Source organism: Asterias amurensis, chromosome 6 (genome assembly GCF_032118995.1).
Source record: "Asterias amurensis chromosome 6, ASM3211899v1".
Lineage (NCBI taxonomy): Eukaryota > Metazoa > Echinodermata > Asteroidea > Forcipulatida > Asteriidae > Asterias > Asterias amurensis.
This window is the reverse complement of record NC_092653.1, coordinates 5,220,942-5,240,803: the sequence shown is the minus strand read 5'-3', so window position 1 is coordinate 5,240,803 and position 19,862 is coordinate 5,220,942. Positions and strand designations below refer to the sequence as shown.

Sequence of the window (19,862 nt, the reverse complement as noted above, 5' to 3'; positions counted from 1 at the left end):
AAACATTGTGAGAAACGGCTCCCTCTGATGTGCCATAGTTTTCGAGAAAGAAGTAATTTTCCACGCATTTGATTTCGAGACCTCAGATTTTGAATTTGAGGTCTCGAAATCAACCATCTAAACGCACACAACTTCGTGTGACATGGGTGTTTTATTCTTTCATTATTATCTCCCAAGTTCGATGACCAATTGAGCTCAAATTTTCACAGGTTTGTTATTGTATGCATATGTTGAGATACACCAACTGTGAAGGCTAGTCTTTAACAATTACCAATAGAGTCCACTGCCTTTAACATCACAAGGCCGGACGGCCACTTCAAGGTGAGGGCTATAATACACTTGGGCCAAATCTACTGTCACCAGCCGTCGATTTCTAACTCTTGTATTAAAAACACAAATAACAATGTTTACATATTTACATTAAACTTACACTTGAAGATAATGATAATATAGAAAGCGTACCTTAAAATATTAGTTGCTGTTGTGCTGTAGTTTTTGAGAAATTAGTAAAACAATGTCATGCTAATACGTTTTTCCATGCTAAAATTATTTTCGTCTCATGATCACTGAGACGAAAATTATTTTCATGACATTGTTTGACTCATTTCTCAATAACTACAGCACCTCAGCGAGTAATATTTTCAGAGAAGCTTTATACCATCATTTTCTTCAAACTGTGTAAGTTTAATGTAAATCTGTGGACATTGTGTTTTTTGTCCTACAAAAAGTACCCCGACCCTTTAAAGACCTCTCAAATCATTCTGTATAAGTTAAACCTCTCCATTGACGAAGTGGTCTCTTTAAATATGTTGGCTACTTGCCATAGTAATTAGTCAAAGATGTGTGTCTCTTTGTGAAGGCCATCGTTTTACTCATTTCTCGAAAACTACAGCACCTCAGCAAGTAATATTTTCAGGGCAGCTTTCTACTATCATTATCTTCAAACTTTGTAAGTTTAATGTAAATCTGTGGACAGTGTTTTTTTTTTTGTCCTATACAAAAAGTACAAAGACCCTTTGTAGATGAATCCTAAATTGGGACTGGTTACTCGTCCTAACTTGAGATGTGATTAATCATAGCGTTTCGTGAAATTGGCTGCAGGGGGAACGTTGCCACCTACTCCTGGGCTGAGACAGGGTTACCCCTTCACATTCCGTATCAGGATGTAGGCTTAGGTATCAACCACTAGGAGCCCGGCTGATAGAGCAGAATGATATACATTCCAAACTTTTTACAAGCGGTTAAAGGAACACGTTGCCTTGGATCGGACGAGTTGGTCTATAAAAAGCATTTGTAGCCGTTTTATATAAAATGCATATGGTTAGAAAGATGTTTTAAAAGTAGAATACAATGATCCACTCAACATTGCCTCGAAATTGCGTGGTTTTCCTTTTCCTTTGCGAACTAACACGGTCGGCCATTTATGGGAGTCAAAAAGTTGACTCCCATAAATGGCTGACCGTGTTAGTCGGCGAGGTAAAAGGAAAACCGCGCAATTTTGAGGCATGTTTCTGTTGATTATTGTATTCTACTTTTACAACATCTTTCCACCCATATGCGTTTCATAACAAACGGTTACAAATGCTTTTCAAAGGCCAACTCGACCGATCCAAGGCAACGTGTTTCTTTAACGGTTAAGTATTTTGCTCAAGAGTACAAGTGTCATGACTGGGATTTGAACCCACACTCTGCTGCTGTCAACACCAACATGTGTGTATCAGCCATAGAGCTATATAGCTCTATGGTATCAGCAGAATTATGAGACCCCTGCTGAGTGCTCATTGAGTGACTCGGGTATGACAGGAGATTCCCCCCCCCCCTCCACCATAATGGCAAACTGTGCACCTTTTCTAACAGCGCCCTCTTTTGAAGCATTGATACGGGTACAGAATCTCCATGGACAGAATTCCCTGGGACACTGGCTCTTGATTTCATAAAATTAAAATGAAATTCCTTTATTATATCCATTAACAGGTCACTACGGCAAAGCTGGCATGGCGGCCATCTTGCTCTACCCAAACTCGATCTTTGACCCCGTGTCAACCTTCAAATACGTCACGTCGCGTCTTCCAAACTACGCATGCCCGAGGTTTCTGCGTCTGCCCACCTCACTGGAGCACACGAGTACCTTCAAGCAGACGAAATCACGCCTTGTTCAGGAGTCCTTCGACCCATGCCTGGTGAAAGACCCAATGTTCTTCTTCGATGTCGTCAAGCAACAATACTCAAAGCTGGACGAGGCTGCCTATGTGAAAATAACAAGAGGGGAGGTGCGAATATGATTTTTTTTTTACATCTCCAGTCAAACTATCTGAAATAATACGATAATGTATCCCTAATGAATATTCCAGCTGATGAGTCTTATAATAAGAGCATCACATTAACACCTGGAATTGTGTATTTTGTTTTAGTTTTTAATTAATGGTGAATTGTAAATAGTGATATTGACTCATTTTGGGTATCGAAATATGCACGATTGAATATTGACTACCAAAACTGGTGGGCGCGCATTGTATACAGAGGTGCTGTCCCCAGTAGGCAGGGTGCTAAGGTTTTATTATAAAGCTGTTTTATAATGGACTCTCCACAGACACTGATGTGGGGCCAAAATTCCAAACTCCATGTTTTAATAACTGACCTTACAATTATTTTTGATAGGCGTTTGAAAATGTCCCTTTTGGTGAGAGGCCATACGCAACAACAAAAACACAGTTAACATTACACTGTTATGTAAACATTTCCCGATTTAATTTTACCTATGTATTTGCATTTTTGTTTTTTCGATCTGGGGAAGCAAGGGGGTCAGGCCCCACCTCTCTTCGCATCGTTATTCACTGTCTATAAAGTTTTACAAACAAGTCGAAGATGTAAACCTTCCTCTTGTGGAAATTATAATTAGTCCATTGTCTCTACACCGGTCTTTTCAAGGTTACAAAGGTTATTTATGAGTATAAATGTATAAATGCATCAAAAGGTATGATTCCGGGATTCGAACCCGGAACCTTTGAATTAGAAGTCCAACGCGCTAATCCGTTGCGCCACGAGGACTCATGCAGGATGAATAGTAAGTCTGACAACCGAAGGATGATTTGGATGGATAAACTATATACGGGCCATTTTCTCACTTATTGAAACTTAACAATTCGGCAGAAATGTAAAAATAAATGTACCATTTTCCAGCTCAAGTTTTGCAAACAAACCAATCTGAACGCGAAGGATTTTTGTTTTTGTCTTTTCAAAACATGCCTATAATAAAGGCATATAAATAGTGCATAATTTGGACATTCAATTTAAATTTGATTAAGCTAATATGCAAGAAAAAACTTTATCCCCGCCGGGATTCGAACCCGGAACCTTTGAATTAGAAGTCCAACGCGCTAATCCGTTGCGCCACGGGGACCCATGATTGATGAAGAGTAAGTCTGGCAACCAAAGACATGGCTAAACAAAAAGCAACCTGTAACTGATGAACGTGCCGAATAAAAAATATATATGTAAAAGACAAATTGTCAAGATTAAATTATGACAAATAGACGAGGGGAAAGTACTCTTGTCTTTCACCGACAAATTGATTAAGATTTCATAGGCCTAGATAGGACTTTTAAATTTAAATTTTAAACTTCTCCTGTTAAAAAATGGCATGTGAAAAAGCAAAGTTCAAGTTATCATCAAGAAAAAACTCTATCCCCGCCGGGATTCGAACCCGGAACCTTTGAATTAGAAGTCCAACGCGCTAATCCGTTGCGCCACGAGGACTTGTTGGTAAGTCTGGTGTTTGAGGGTCATTGGACCACTAGCTGTATCACCAATAATGTTTACGGCTTTACGGTATATTTTGGCATATTAAAGGCAGTGGACACTATTGGTTATTACTCAAAATAGTTATTAGCTGCCGATAGTAAAAAACATTGTGAGAAACGGCTCCCCCTCTGAATTAACGTAGTTTTCGAGAAAGAGGTAATTTCCACGAATTTGATTTCGAGACCTCAGAACTAGATTTTGAGGTCCCGAAATCAAGCATCTATAAAGCACACAACTTTGTGTGACAATGGTGTTTTTTCTTTCATTATTATCTCGCAAGTTCGACGACCAATTGAGCACAAATTTTCACAGGTTTGTTATTTTATGCATATGTTGAGATACACCAAGTAATAAGAAGACTTGTCAGTGTTTTTAATGTATCTTTTCATTTTAAACGATTTGTTAAATAAACTGCAGAAACTGGGTTGTCAAAATTGGTGTCGTCACATACAGATACCAAAGAGAGCTGAACAAAATAAACATCTTAGGGTGTTCAAATAACACTAAATTAGTTATTTTGTTTTTATGCAGCAATCAGTGTTATCTCAACACCCATGGTGTCAATATTTATAACCCAGTTTTTTTTGCAGTGAAAGTGCCTACTTTATTGCGATACATAATATTCAAAACGGGGAACAGGAAACCAGCGTTTCAAGTAAACATTAAAAGCATTTATAACAATTGTCTTCCTTTTAATTCTCTCGGGAAATATATATTATATGCTGTAAAATTATTGTGTACAAACTAAAGACAATAGCTCATTGTTTTAAAAAGCTTTTCATGAATGCAAAGAAAATCAAAGTTGTTATTGTGTAAAATATGTATATATTTATATGATATTTGATATTTATATATTTGATTATTTCTTGTTTATCATACTAACGGGCTACCGTGTGAGGAACAGGGTGGTGACTGTGTTGTTTTCAATTATTGACGTTTGTATCAAAATCATGTTTGTGTTTGAAATGCAAGAATATTTTATATAATGTAAGCTTTTATTATTCAAAATGAAGGTCTAGTAAAACAAAAAGTAGACTTGGTTCTATATTCTTTTGGGCGAATAATGCTTAAAGGCACTGGACACTATTGGTAAATACTCAAAATAATTATTAGCATAAAAACTTACTTGGTATAAAGCAATGGAGAGTTGTTGATAGTATAAAACATTGTGAGAAACGGCTCCCTCTGAAGTAACGTAGTTTTCGAGAAAGAAGTAATTTTCCACGAATTTGATTTCGAGACCTCAAAATTAGATGTTGAGGTCCCGAAATCAAGCATCTGAAAGCACACAACTTCGTGTGACAAGGGTGTTTTTTCTTCCATTATTATTTCACAACTTCGACGACCAATTGGGTTCTAATTTTCACAGATTTGTTATTTTGTTCATATGTTGAGATTGTTTTATTGTTTTAGTACGCACTAATTAGTAGTTTCTATTGACGTAGAGACATCTCTGGTTCTTTGAAAGTTAATTAATGAGAAAACAGGTGGATAACTTGGCCATTTTGTTTATTAACAAAAGTAGACAGCCATAATGTTGTATATTATACAGTACGGCATTTTGACAGTGGTTTTGATTTCATTTTATTGCAGGTGTAGTTTTTGACAAAGTTTTAGCTTCTGATTCGGGTTTTTGTTTTGGTTTAAGTTTTCAAGTGTAACTGAATACGCATAGAAGTGCCATGTTTTTTGTTTTCACAAGTATATTTTTGAATGAAGAATATTTCTATATGGATAGGACTTTTTGATTCAAGTATATAGTATAAAAGGGAACTTGTCATTTCTTTCGTTTACCTCCAATATGAGCGGTCTCGCTCTTACAATTGGATCCTGGGTTGGTAGGGATCTGTCATTTTTATTAAAACATTTTAAGCTTCTCTGAGGGAAGAATATTTTACTTTTCGTTTTCGAAAGTATTCATGGGTAATTTGTGACCCGTTCTGTGAAAATGAGTCAGATGTTGACAATTTAAAGAATTGAGTTATATGCATGGCTGGAAATAAACACAGCAGCAGTTATTTGGTATATGTCAAAGCTTTTGTATCGCGTTGCTGAGTTACTCCTGTTTGAAATTAGCCATATATATCATTTTTTGTTAAAAACGAAATACAAGTAAAGTGATGTTTTAAACTACCATTTCAAGCAAAAGGATACAAATTATATTAAAGTATGATCACAAATTGTTGTATTCATAGCTTTATTTCCTAAAAATAATTCTTCTAAAGGTTTACAATGCAAATATAGATCTTATAAGATAAAAAAAAAGAACATTTTTTTGTTGTTGACATTTTCCACATTAAACTGTCCATTACACAATAATGCTTTGGGCAACATCTGACTCATTTTCACAGAGTGGGTCACATAAAAAGCATTGACTAATGGTAATCATTTGTGAAGTGATCAGCCGCTGTCCGTACTCTGCAAACCTCGGTTGGGTAGGCCTAAAGCTTTTGCGGCTGTGAAAGAAAAAAGAAAGTTTAATGAGTTAGATGCTTCTAAGTTCAAACCAAATAATCGTATAGGCCTCAATTGTTCAAATTGTAAATTGAAACACAGCCACTAAACCAGAAAAATTGTAATCTTTATGAATAAAATAAAATACGTTCAAATTAAAAGCGCATAATCATGAATCACTTATTTTGATGTTTAGGGTTTGTTGTTTTTCTTTTTCTGGTTAAACAGTATACCTCCTCAGTCCCACCCGGACAAAAAAAAATACGATCATACAGGCCCAAAAACTTTGTAACAAATTATTGTTCAGCTTTCTGTTCCAAATTATGATACACGAGCAATGGCAAAATTTAGATTTTTTTTTTTAATTTACATTTTCCAGAGTTTCAATCAATGCGATAATTTCAAAGTTTTTAAAACTTGTTTTTAGTTTTCTATTTACATGCAGATAATATAGCCCCAAATGTTATTAGACTAACGACAGATTGTCTTATGAATAAAAATAACAGTTATTATTAACAGTTATGCATACGGGTGCATCAGGGTAACCGTCAAACTCCTGGGGCCTCCCTGGAGCTCCCCTCCACGTCCACCCGGGGAAAAGATGTTAGACTGTGAAGGGCCGGTGTCAGATGCAATTGTGTCCGCCATGCAATACTGTCCGCTCCGGACACTTTTGCATATGCAATCGTGTCCGGGGCTATGCAAAAACCGTCCGGTGGACATGTACATGACTGTACATGTATGTGCGCGCGTATAAGCGAACGTGCATGCACTGCCTGAACCTATACACGTATTTTATGATTGCAGCGAATATACCCAACGGCCGAACATTTCACATAATTATCATTCAGGACATGCACTTAGCTTGTAAAAAAAAATGGCAAACGTGTTCAGTCGCCACAGCGTTTAATTTACTGCAAGGACGGCTTTGCACGGGGGCGGACACAAATGCATATGCAAATGTGTCCGGGTGGACACAATAGCATTATGCAGCAGCGTCCGAGCGGACACAATTGCATATGCAAAACCGTCCGGCGAACATTATTGCATATGCAATAATGTCTTCCGGATAGTATAGCATAAAGAACATAATTGCATACGACACCGGCTTCGATGTAGCCTGAACGTCTGACGTCATTGTTCGAGGCTGATACAGACAGGGGCCCAGTCGAGCTTCGATGACGTTCCTTCGCTCTTTTTAGATATGTAACAGAACAGACGTATGAAGCTAAACCACGAACTACAACCGTGCACGTTCTATGGTAATTGCCGCTGGTTCCTGTTTCTCATTTGGTTTATGAACAATGTATGTGCTGTTGGAACCAGTGCTTGCTTAGTCTCTTGTCCGTGTTGTTTCCTCTTCATCAGTCAAGATGAGAATCATGAATATTTGTTACCTTTACTAATTTATTCCGACGACCCGTGGCGTTTTCTCTTCAAGGCGGCTGCGGACGTAAAGAGCACATGGGGGGGGGGGAGAGAGACGATTGCTAAAAACATCACCAAGATAATGGATTGGCATCAGTTTAGTTTCACTCAGTCAGCAAATTATCGAGGTATGTTATTATTATATAAGATACATAAGCCCAATAACCCGGGGAGACCTATTGTATCTGGGAATGGTAGCCCCACAGAGCGCATTTCTGAGTTTGTCGATAGCTTCCTCAAACCCTTAGTCTGCCGTATTCCTTCCGTCATCAAAGATACCAAAGACTTTCTCCACAAACTAGATGAGGTCAAGCACGCAAATACCTGACTCTGCTATTTTGGTTACTTTTGATGTTTCATCACTGTATACTAACATACCCCATCATGAAGGCATGAGTGCATGTGTCTCTGCCCTCAATGCTAGTAATCAGTCCCGCCCCTCAGTGAGTCATATTAAGGAACTCATGAGCCACATTCTAATGAAGAATAATTTCACATTTTCTGACAGGCATTTTCTACAGGTACAGGGTACTGCCATGGGTACCAAAATGGCACCCTCATATGCTAACCTATTCATGTCTCAGTTGGAGGACAGACTCCTATCCTCCGCCCCCAACCGACCACTAGTTTGGTGGAGATTTATTGATGATATTTTCTCCATCTGGTGTGGTGACCAAGACAGCTTGGATGAGTTTATTAACCATATCAACTTATTTCACCTCACCATAAAGTTCACTACCGAACAATCTCTCACCAGTGTGAACTTTCTAGATGTGACAATAACCAAGTCTCCAAATGGCCTTGTCACAGATGTTTACAGTAAACCCACCGAAACCCACCAGTACCTTCTCTCCAATAGCTGTCACCCTAGTCACTGTAAGAGTCACTGTAAGAAGGCAATTGCTTACAGTCAGGCCTTGCGTATCAGGCGTATCTGTTCCAAAGATACCCTGTACAAGAGGCGCTCATAGAGCTAAGGAAATACCTTGTATCTAGGGGACACAGCGAACGTAGGGTCCAACTTGCTATCAACAGGGCTCTCATTGTACCTCGTCATACTCTGTTGGCTAACACGGGAGCTAAAAAAGCTCCGACCAATAGAGTTGCTTTGGTCACCATCTTCCACCCTAAACTACCCAAACTTCCCTCAATTCTCAATAATAACATGCCTATACTTCACTCCTCCAGCAGGTTACACTCAGCAATCCCTAAGGTTCCCATGGTTGCATTCCGCCGCCCTAAGAACCTTGGTGACATACTTGTGAGGGCCAAACTTCCCCCAGGTACAGTCCAAACACAACCCGCGACAGATATACCTGGCTGTCACAAATGTACCCGTTCCAAATGCAAAACGTGTCTGCATATTAAGCCCTCACTTAAGGTGAAGAGTCATACCACTGGCTCTTCATACAACATCAAGACCGACTCTGAATGTAGCACGTCTAATGTAGTCTATGTCATATCATGTAAGAGATGTGGGCTGCAATATGTGGGAGAGACTAAGACCAAACTTAGTCTTCGCTTTGCGAATCATGTCTCTTCCATAAAGACTAAGAAACCGTACCCAGTCTCTATCCACTTCAACAGCCCCAATCATAGTGTCATTGATGTATAACTCTTTGGTTCTTCCGTATTTAAATTATTCCATTTTTACTTGGGGTGGTTCTTTAACACAAAGCAGTAGACTTCTCACCTTGCAAAAGCGAGCTGTTCGTATTATTTCTAATGCTGGTGCCCGTGACCATACGGCTCCATTATTTTTTAATCTTAGATTACTACAAATTATTGACCTTTACCAACTAAATTTGGGTAAATTTATGTATAAAGCTATGAATAACGCATTGCCAAGTTGCATTAAATCACTTTTCGCACTAACTTCCAACATCCATTCACACTATACTCGTAGCACTGCCAAAAAAAACCTGTTCGTTTCCCGCCAGAGAACAACATTATACCAAAATAGTCTTGTTCAACGTGGCGTTATGTTTTGGAATAATTTGAGTTACCCAATTAAATCTTCAACCACTCTTCCTGCATTCACAAGAAAATTAAAAAAACAACTTCTTGATGCTTATTCGTAGGTTTATTTAAGTATATTGTTAACTTACTCACCATCATATATTAGCCCCTGTCGTGTATTTTGTTTGTCTAGTCTGTCTTGTGTTTTCTTTCTTCTGTGTAGTATTTTATGTTGTTTGTCTGCCCATAGGTTAAGGCACAAAAGCCTCTGCTTCACCCTAACCTAATTGTTGTCCTACTTTAAAAGCTTCCTAATAAATAAACTATCTAAATCATTGTAAACTTTCATATCCTAAGATACTAAGTAATACTGTAAACTACTCATAATTTGAATATACTTATAAAACTTTGTAAAATGTGTAAGTTTAAATGTAGGGCAGCATTGAAATAAATGTGTGCAAATACAATACAATGTTGAACTTCTGGTGATTGAAGCTTGCAATGGTGATGACACACACCGCAATAGTAGAGAATCACACTGGATTCACCAACTCAAGACAGTCTAACCCTTTGGACTTTAAAATAACATAAACACTGGTGTTAAATAACTTCTCATTACCCTCCACTTCACTTCGGCCTAAGAACTTATGTTGTACATATTCTGTTCATAAAGTATAAATAAATCTTGTTTGAAGTTGTTTTTATCAATTCATCACTGTAACTATCTGATGTAAGTAGTCCCCCCCCCCCTTTTTTCCACAGGTCCCTCATACCTATTTTTAAAATCATCATGATGCAACTTGCTCTCTAATCCTACCCTTTCATGTCTCCCTGCATTGTTGTCGAACAATAAATTTACCACTTTTATGGTCCAGTAACCCATCCTTTCATTTTAAACATCCTTTGTCTTCGCCACTTCACTCCTGTTGGTTCATAGCCACCAATATTGTCTCTGAATAAGAAACTTTGATTGGCTGTTATTTTCCCGCTTCTTTCTGGATCCTTTCCTTAATCCCTTTCCCACTCTCTTTTTCTATGAATGGATATGTGTTTGTTTGTACTTGTTTTATGCCTCTGAAGAAGGTCCGAATTGGATCGAAAGCTAAGACCATCTACCCTATTCATTATATTATTATAAAATTATGGTAAGTTTCCAACTCAAATTAACTACACAACCGTACGCAACTCAATGGGAAAGCACACAACCGTACACAAGTTAATGGGAAACTACACAACCACACACAAGTCAATTGGGAACTACACAAGTCAGTAGAACACTTTACAACCATACACAAGTCAATGGGAAACTACACAACCATACACAAGTCAATGAGAAACTACACAACCATACACATGTCAATGGGAAACTAACTACACAACCATACACAACTCAAAGGGGAAACTACAAAACCGTACACAACTTAATGGGAAACTACACAACCATACACATGTCAATGGGAAACTACACAACCATACACAAGTCAATGGGAAATTACACAACCATACACAAGTCAATGGGAAACACACAACCATACACAAGTCAATGGGAAATTACACAACCATACACAAGTCAATAGGAAACTACACAACCATACACAAGTCAATGGGAAACTACACAACCATACACAAGTCATTGGGAACTACACAACCATACACAAGTCAATGGGAAACTACACAACCATACACAAGTCAATGGGAAACTACACAACCATACACAAGTCAAAGGGAAACTACACAACCATAAACAAGTCAATGGGACACTTCACAACCATACACAAGTCAATGGGAAACTACACAACCATACACAAGTCAATGGGAAACTACACAACCATACACAAGTCATTGGGAACTACACAACCATACACAAGTCAATGGGAAACTACACAACCATACACAAGTCAATGGGAAACTACACAACCATACACAAGTCAATGGGAAACTACACAACCAGACACAAGTCAATAGGAAACTACACAACCATACACAAGTCAATGGGAAACTACACAAACATACACAAGTCAATGGGAAACTACGCAACCATACGCAAGTCAACGGGAAACTGTACAACCATACACAAGTCATTGGGAACTACACAACCATACACAAGTCAATGGGAAACTACACAACCATACACAAGTCAATGGGAAACTACACGACTATACACAAGTCAACGGGAAACTGCACAACCATACACAAGTCAACGGGAAACTACACAACCATACACAAGTCAATGGGAAACTACACAACCATACACAAGTCAACGGGAAACTACACAACCATACACAAGTCAATGGGAAACTACACAACCATACACAAGTCAATAGAAAACTACACAACCATACACAAGTCAATGGAAAACTACAAAAACATACACAAGTCAATGGGAAACAACACAACCATACACAAGTCAATGGGAAACTACACAACCATACACAAGTCAACGGGAAACTGCACAACCATACACAAGTCATTGGGAACTACACAACCATACACAAGTCAATGGGAAACTACACAACCATACACAAGTCAATGGGAAACTACACGACTATACACAAGTCAACGGGAAACTGCACAACCATACACAAGTCAACGGGAAACTACACAAACATACACAAGTCAATGGGGAACTACACAACCATACACAAGTCAATGGGAAACTACACAACCATACAAAAGTCAAGGGGAAACTACACAACCATACACAAGTCAATGGGAAACTACACAACCATACACAAGTCAATGGGAAACTACACGACTATACACAAGTCAACGGGAAACTGCACAACCATACACAAGTCAACGGGAAACTACACAACCATACACAAGTCGTTGGGGAAACTACACAACCATACACAAGTCAACGGGAAACTACACAACCATACACAAGTCAATGGGAAACTACACAACCATACACAAGTTAATAGGAAACTACACAACCATACACAAGTCAAAGGAAAACTACACAAACATACACAAGTCAATGGGAAACTACACAACCATACACAAGTCAATGGGAAACTACACAACCATACACAAGTCAACGGGAAACTGCACAACCATACACAAGTCATTGGGAACTACACAACCATACACAAGTCAATGGGAAACTACACAACTATACACAAGTCAATGGGAAACTACACGACTATACACAAGTCAACGGGAAACTGCACAACCATACACAAGTCAACGGGAAACTACACAAACATACACAAGTCAATGGGAAACTACACAACCATACACAAGTCAATGCGAAACTACACAACCATACACAAGTCGTTGGGGAACTACACAACCATACACAAGTCAATGGGAAACTACACAACCATACAAAAGTCAAGGGGAAACTACATAACCATACACAAGTCAATGGGTAACTACACAACCATACACAAGTCAATCTGAAACTACACAACCATACACAAGTCAATGGGAAACTACACAACCATACACAAGTCAATGGGAAACTACACAACATACACAAGTCAATGGGAAACTACACAACCATACACAAGTCAATGGGAAACTACACAACCATACACAAGTCAATAGGAAACTACACAACCATACACAAGTCAATGGGAAACTACACAACCATACACAAGTCAATGGGAAACTACACAACCATACACAAGTCAACGGGAAACTGCACAACCATACACAAGTCATTGGGAACTACACAACCATACACAAGTCAATGGGAAACTACACAACCATACACAAGTCAATGGGAAACTACACGACTATACACAAGTCAATGGGAAACTACACAACCATACACAAGTCAAAGGGAAACTACACAACCATAAACAAGTCAATGGGAAACTTCACAACCATACACAAGTCAATGGGAAACTACACAACCATACACAAGTCAATGGGAAACTACACAACCATACACAAGTCATTGGGAACTACACAACCATACACAAGTCAATGGGAAACTACACAACCATACACAAGTCAATGGGAAACTACACAACCATACACAAGTCAATGGGAAACTACACAACCAGACACAAGTCAATAGGAAACTACACAACCATACACAAGTCAATGGGAAACTACACAAACATACACAAGTCAATGGGAAACTACACAACCATACACAAGTCGACGGGAAACTGTACAACCATACACAAGTCATTGGGAACTACACAACCATACACAAGTCAATGGGAAACTACACAACCATACACAAGTCAATGGGAAACTACACGACTATACACAAGTCAACGGGAAACTGCACAACCATACACAAGTCAACGGGAAACTACACAACCATACACAAGTCAATGGGAAACTACACAACCATACACAAGTCAACGGGAAACTACACAACCATACACAAGTCAATGGGAAACTACACAACCATACACAAGTCAATAGAAAACTACACAACCATACACAAGTCAATGGAAAACTACAAAAACATACACAAGTCAATGGGAAACAACACAACCATACACAAGTCAATGGGAAACTACACAACCATACACAAGTCAACGGGAAACTGCACAACCATACACAAGTCATTGGGAACTACACAACCATACACAAGTCAATGGGAAACTACACAACCATACACAAGTCAATGGGAAACTACACGACTATACACAAGTCAACGGGAAACTGCACAACCATACACAAGTCAACGGGAAACTACACAAACATACACAAGTCAATGGGGAACTACACAACCATACACAAGTCAATGGGAAACTACACAACCATACAAAAGTCAAGGGGAAACTACACAACCATACACAAGTCAATGGGAAACTACACAACCATACACAAGTCAATGGGAAACTACACAACCATACACAAGTCAATGGGAAACTACACAACCATACACAAGTCACTGGGAAACTACACAACCATACACAAGTCAATAGGAAACTACACAACCATACACATTGCAATGGGAAACTACACAACCATACACAAGTCAATGGGAAACTACACAACCATACACAAGTCAACGGGAAACTGCACAAACATACACAAGTCAACGGGAAACTACACAACCATACCAAGTCAAAGGGAAACTACACAACCATAAACAAGTCAATGGGACACTTCACAACCATACACAAGTCAATGGGAAACTACACAACCATACACAAGTCAATGGGAAACTACACAACCATACACAAGTCATTGGGAACTACACAACCATACACAAGTCAAAGGGAAACTACACAACCATACACAAGTCAATGGGAAACTGCACAAACATACACAATTTAACGGGAAACTACACAACCATACACAAGTCAAAGGGAAACTACACAACTATAAACAAGTCAATGGGACACTTCACAACCATACACAAGTCAATGGGAAACTACACAACCATACACAAGTCAATGGGAAACTACACAACCATACACAAGTCAATAGGAAACTACACAACCATACACAAGTCAATGGGAAACTACACAAACATACACAAGTCAATGGGAAACTACACAACCATACACAAGTCAACGGGAAACTGCACAACCATACACAAGTCATTGGGAACTACACAACCATACACAAGTCAATGGGAAACTGCACAACCATACACAAGTCATTGGGAACTACACAACCATACACAAGTCAATGGGAAACTACACAACCATACACAAGTCAATGGGAAACTACACGACTATACACAAGTCAATGGGAAACTACACAACCATACACAAGTCAATGGGAAACTACACAACCATACACAAGTCATTGGGAACTACACAACCATACACAAGTCAATGGGAAACTACACAACCATACACAAGTCAACGGGAAACTGCACAACCATACACAAGTCATTGGGAACTACACAACCATACACAAGTCAATGGGAAACTACACAACTATACACAAGTCAATGGGAAACTACACGACTATACACAAGTCAACGGGAAACTACACGACTATACACAAGTCAACGGGAAACTGCACAACCATACACAAGTCAACGGGAAACTACACAACCATACACAAGTCGTTGGGGAAACTACACAACCATACACAAGTCAACGGGAAACTACACAACCATACACAAGTCAATGGGAAACTACACAACCATACACAAGTTAATAGGAAACTACACAACCATACACAAGTCAAAGGAAAACTACACAAACATACACAAGTCAATGGGAAACTACACAACCATACACAAGTCAATGGGAAACTACACAACCATACACAAGTCAACGGGAAACTGCACAACCATACACAAGTCAACGGGAAACTGCACAACCATACACAAGTCATTGGGAACTACACAACCATACACAAGTCAATGGGAAACTACACAACCATACACAAGTCAATGGGAAACTACACGACTATACACAAGTCAACGGGAAACTGCACAACCATACACAAGTCAACGGGAAACTACACAACCATACACAAGTCGTTGGGGAAACTACACAACCATACACAAGTCAACGGGAAACTACACAACCATACACAAGTCAATGGGAAACTACACAACCATACACAAGTTAATAGGAAACTACACAACCATACACAAGTCAAAGGAAAACTACACAAACATACACAAGTCAATGGGAAACTACACAACCATACACAAGTCAATGGGAAACTACACAACCATACACAAGTCAACGGGAAACTGCACAACCATACACAAGTCATTGGGAACTACACAACCATACACAAGTCAATGGGAAACTGCACAACTATACACAAGTCAATGGGAAACTACACGACTATACACAAGTCAACGGGAAACTGCACAACCATACACAAGTCAACGGGAAACTACACAAACATACACAAGTCAATGGGAAACTACACAACCATACACAAGTCATTGCGAAACTACACAACCATACACAAGTCGTTGGGGAACTACACAACCATACACAAGTCAATGGGAAACTACACAACCATACAAAAGTCAAGGGGAAACTACATAACCATACACAAGTCAATGGGTAACTACACAACCATACACAAGTCAATCTGAAACTACACAACCATACACAAGTCAATGGGAAACTACACAACCATACACAAGTCAATGGGAAACTACACAACCATACACAAGTCAATGGGAAACTACACAACCATACACAAGTCAATGGGAAACTACACAACCATACACAAGTCAATAGGAAACTACACAACCATACACAAGTCAACGGGAAACTACACAACCATACACAAGTCAATGGGAAACTACACAACCATACACAAGTCAACGGGAAACTGCACAACCATACACAAGTCATTGGGAACTACACAACCATACACAAGTCAATGGGAAACTACACAACCATACACAAGTCAATGGGAAACTACACGACTATACACAAGTCAACGGGAAACTGCACAACCATACACAAGTCAACGGGAAACTACACAACCATACACAAGTCAACGGGAAACTACACAACCATACACAAGTCAATAGGAAACTACACAACCATACACAAGTCAATGGGAAACTACACAACCATACACAAGTCAATGGGAAACTACACAACATACACAAGTCAATGGGAAACTACACAACCATACACAAGTCAATGGGAAACTACACAACCATACACAAGTCAATAGGAAACTACACAACCATACACAAGTCAATGGGAAACTACACAACCATACACAAGTCAATGGGAAACTACACAACCATACACAAGTCAACGGGAAACTGCACAACCATACAAAAGTCAAGGGGAAACTACATAACCATACACAAGTCAATGGGAAACTACACAACCATACACAAGTCAATGGGAAACTACACAACCATACACAAGTCAACGGGAAACTGCACAACCATACACAAGTCATTGGGAACTACACAACCATACACAAGTCAATGGGAAACTACACAACCATACACAAGTCAATGGGAAACTACACGACTATACACAAGTCAACGGGAAACTGCACAACCATACACAAGTCAACGGGAAACTACACAACCATGCACAAGTCAACGGGAAACTACACAACCATACACAAGTCAATAGGAAACTACACAACCATACACAAGTCAATGGGAAACTACACAACCATACACAAGTCATTGGGAACTACACAACCATACACAAGTCAATGGGAAACTACACAACCATACACAAGTCAATGGGAAACTACACAACCATACACAAGTCAATGGGAAACTACACAACCATACACAAGTCAATGGGAAACTACACAACCATACACAAGTCAATGGGAAACTACACAACCATACACAAGTCAATAGGAAACTACACAACCATACACAAGTCAATGGGAAACTACACAAACATACACAAGTCAATGGGAAACTACACAACCATACACAAGTCAATGGGAAACTACACAACCATACACAAGTCAACGGGAAACTGCACAACCATACACAAGTCATTGGGAACTACACAACCATACACAAGTCAATGGGAAACTACACAACCATACACAAGTCAATGGGAAACTACACGACTATACACAAGTCAACGGGAAACTGCACAACCATACACAAGTCTAAGGGAAACTACACAACCATACACAAGTCAATGGGAAACTACACAACCATACACAAGTCAACGGGAAACTACACAACCATACACAAGTCAATGGGAAACTACACAACCATACACAAGTCAACGGGAAACTACACAACCATACACAAGTCAATGGGAAACTACACAACCATACACAAGTCAATAGGAAACTACACAACCATACACAAGTCAATGGAAAACTACACAAACATACACAAGTCAATGGGAAACTACACAACCATACACAAGTCAATGGGAAACTACACAACCATACACAAGTCAACGGGAAACTGCACAACCATACACAAGTCATTGGGAACTACACAACCATACACAAGTCAATGGGAAACTACACAACCATACACAAGTCAATGGGAAACTACACGACTATACACAAGTCAATGGGAAACTACACAACCATACACAAGTCAATGGGAAACTACACAACCATACACAAGTCATTGGGAACTACACAACCATACACAAGTCAATTGGAAACTACACAACCATACACAAGTCAATGGGAAACTACACAACCATACACAAGTCAACGGGAAACTACACAACCATACACAAGTCAATGGGAAACTACACAACCATACACAAGTCAATGGGAAACTACACAACCATACACAAGTCAATAGGAAACTACACAACCATACACAAGTCAATGGGAAACTACACAAACATACACAAGTCAATGGGAAACTACACAACCATACACAAGTCAATGGGAAACTGCACAACCATACACAAGTCATTGGGAACTACACAACCATACACAAGTCAATGGGAAACTACACAACCATACACAAGTCAATGGGAAACTACACGACTATACACAAGTCAACGGGAAACTGCACAACCATACACAAGTCTAAGGGAAACTACACAACCATACACAAGTCAATGGGAAACTACACAACCATACACAAGTCAACGGGAAACTACACAACCATACACAAGTCAATGGGAAACTACACAACCATACACAAGTCAATAGGAAACTACACAACCATACACAAGTCAATGGGAAACTACACAAACATACACAAGTCAATGGGAAACTACACAAACATACACAAGTCAATGGGAAACTACACAACCATACACAAGTCAATGGGAAACTGCACAACCATACACAAGTCATTGGGAACTACACAACCATACACAAGTCAATGGGAAACTACACAACCATACACAAGTCAATGGGAAACTACACGACTATACACAAGTCAACGGGAAACTGCACAACCATACACAAGTCTAAGGGAAACTACACAACCATACACAAGTCAATGGGAAACTACACAACCATACACAAGTCAACGGGAAACTACACAACCATACACAAGTCAATGGGAAACTACACAACCATACACAAGTCAATAGGAAACTACACAACCATACACAAGTCAATGGGAAACTACACAAACATACACAAGTCAATGGGAAACTACACAACCATACACAAGTCAACGGGAAACTGCACAACCATACACAAGTCATTGGGAACTACACAACCATACACAAGTCAATGGGAAACTACACAACCATACACAAGTCAATGGGAAACTACACGACTATACACAAGTCAACGGGAAACTGCACAACCATACACAAGTCTAAGGGAAACTACACAACCATACACAAGTCAACGGGAAACTGCACAACCATACACAAGTCATT

The 19,862-nt window shown here is 39.2% G+C and overlaps 2 protein-coding genes and 2 non-coding genes across 4 annotated transcripts in view; 2 read left to right on the top strand and 2 right to left on the bottom strand.

Moving 5' to 3' along the window:
• LOC139939099 (long-chain fatty acid transport protein 2-like) overlaps window positions 1-6,361 on the top strand; it is a 61,948-nt gene extending 55,587 nt beyond the window's left edge. Inside the window, exon 11 of the mRNA XM_071934836.1 lies at window positions 1,975-6,361. Coding sequence (XP_071790937.1) covers window positions 1,975-2,282 — 308 coding nt within the window. The 3' untranslated portion in view covers window positions 2,283-6,361. The remainder of the gene's footprint in view (window positions 1-1,974) is intronic.
• On the bottom strand, window positions 3,327-3,400 carry Trnar-ucu (transfer RNA arginine (anticodon UCU)). Its single transcript has one exon. It is a non-coding gene; the product is annotated as a tRNA-Arg (tRNA).
• On the bottom strand, window positions 3,683-3,756 carry Trnar-ucu (transfer RNA arginine (anticodon UCU)). Its single transcript has one exon. It is a non-coding gene; the product is annotated as a tRNA-Arg (tRNA).
• Window positions 6,362-7,985: 1,624 nt separating the features above from the next.
• On the top strand, window positions 7,986-8,654 carry LOC139938160 (uncharacterized). The gene has a single exon (XM_071933545.1). It carries the CDS (start codon window positions 7,986-7,988, stop codon window positions 8,652-8,654), a length of 669 nt encoding a protein of 222 aa, XP_071789646.1.
• The last annotated feature ends 11,208 nt before the right edge of the window (window positions 8,655-19,862 follow it).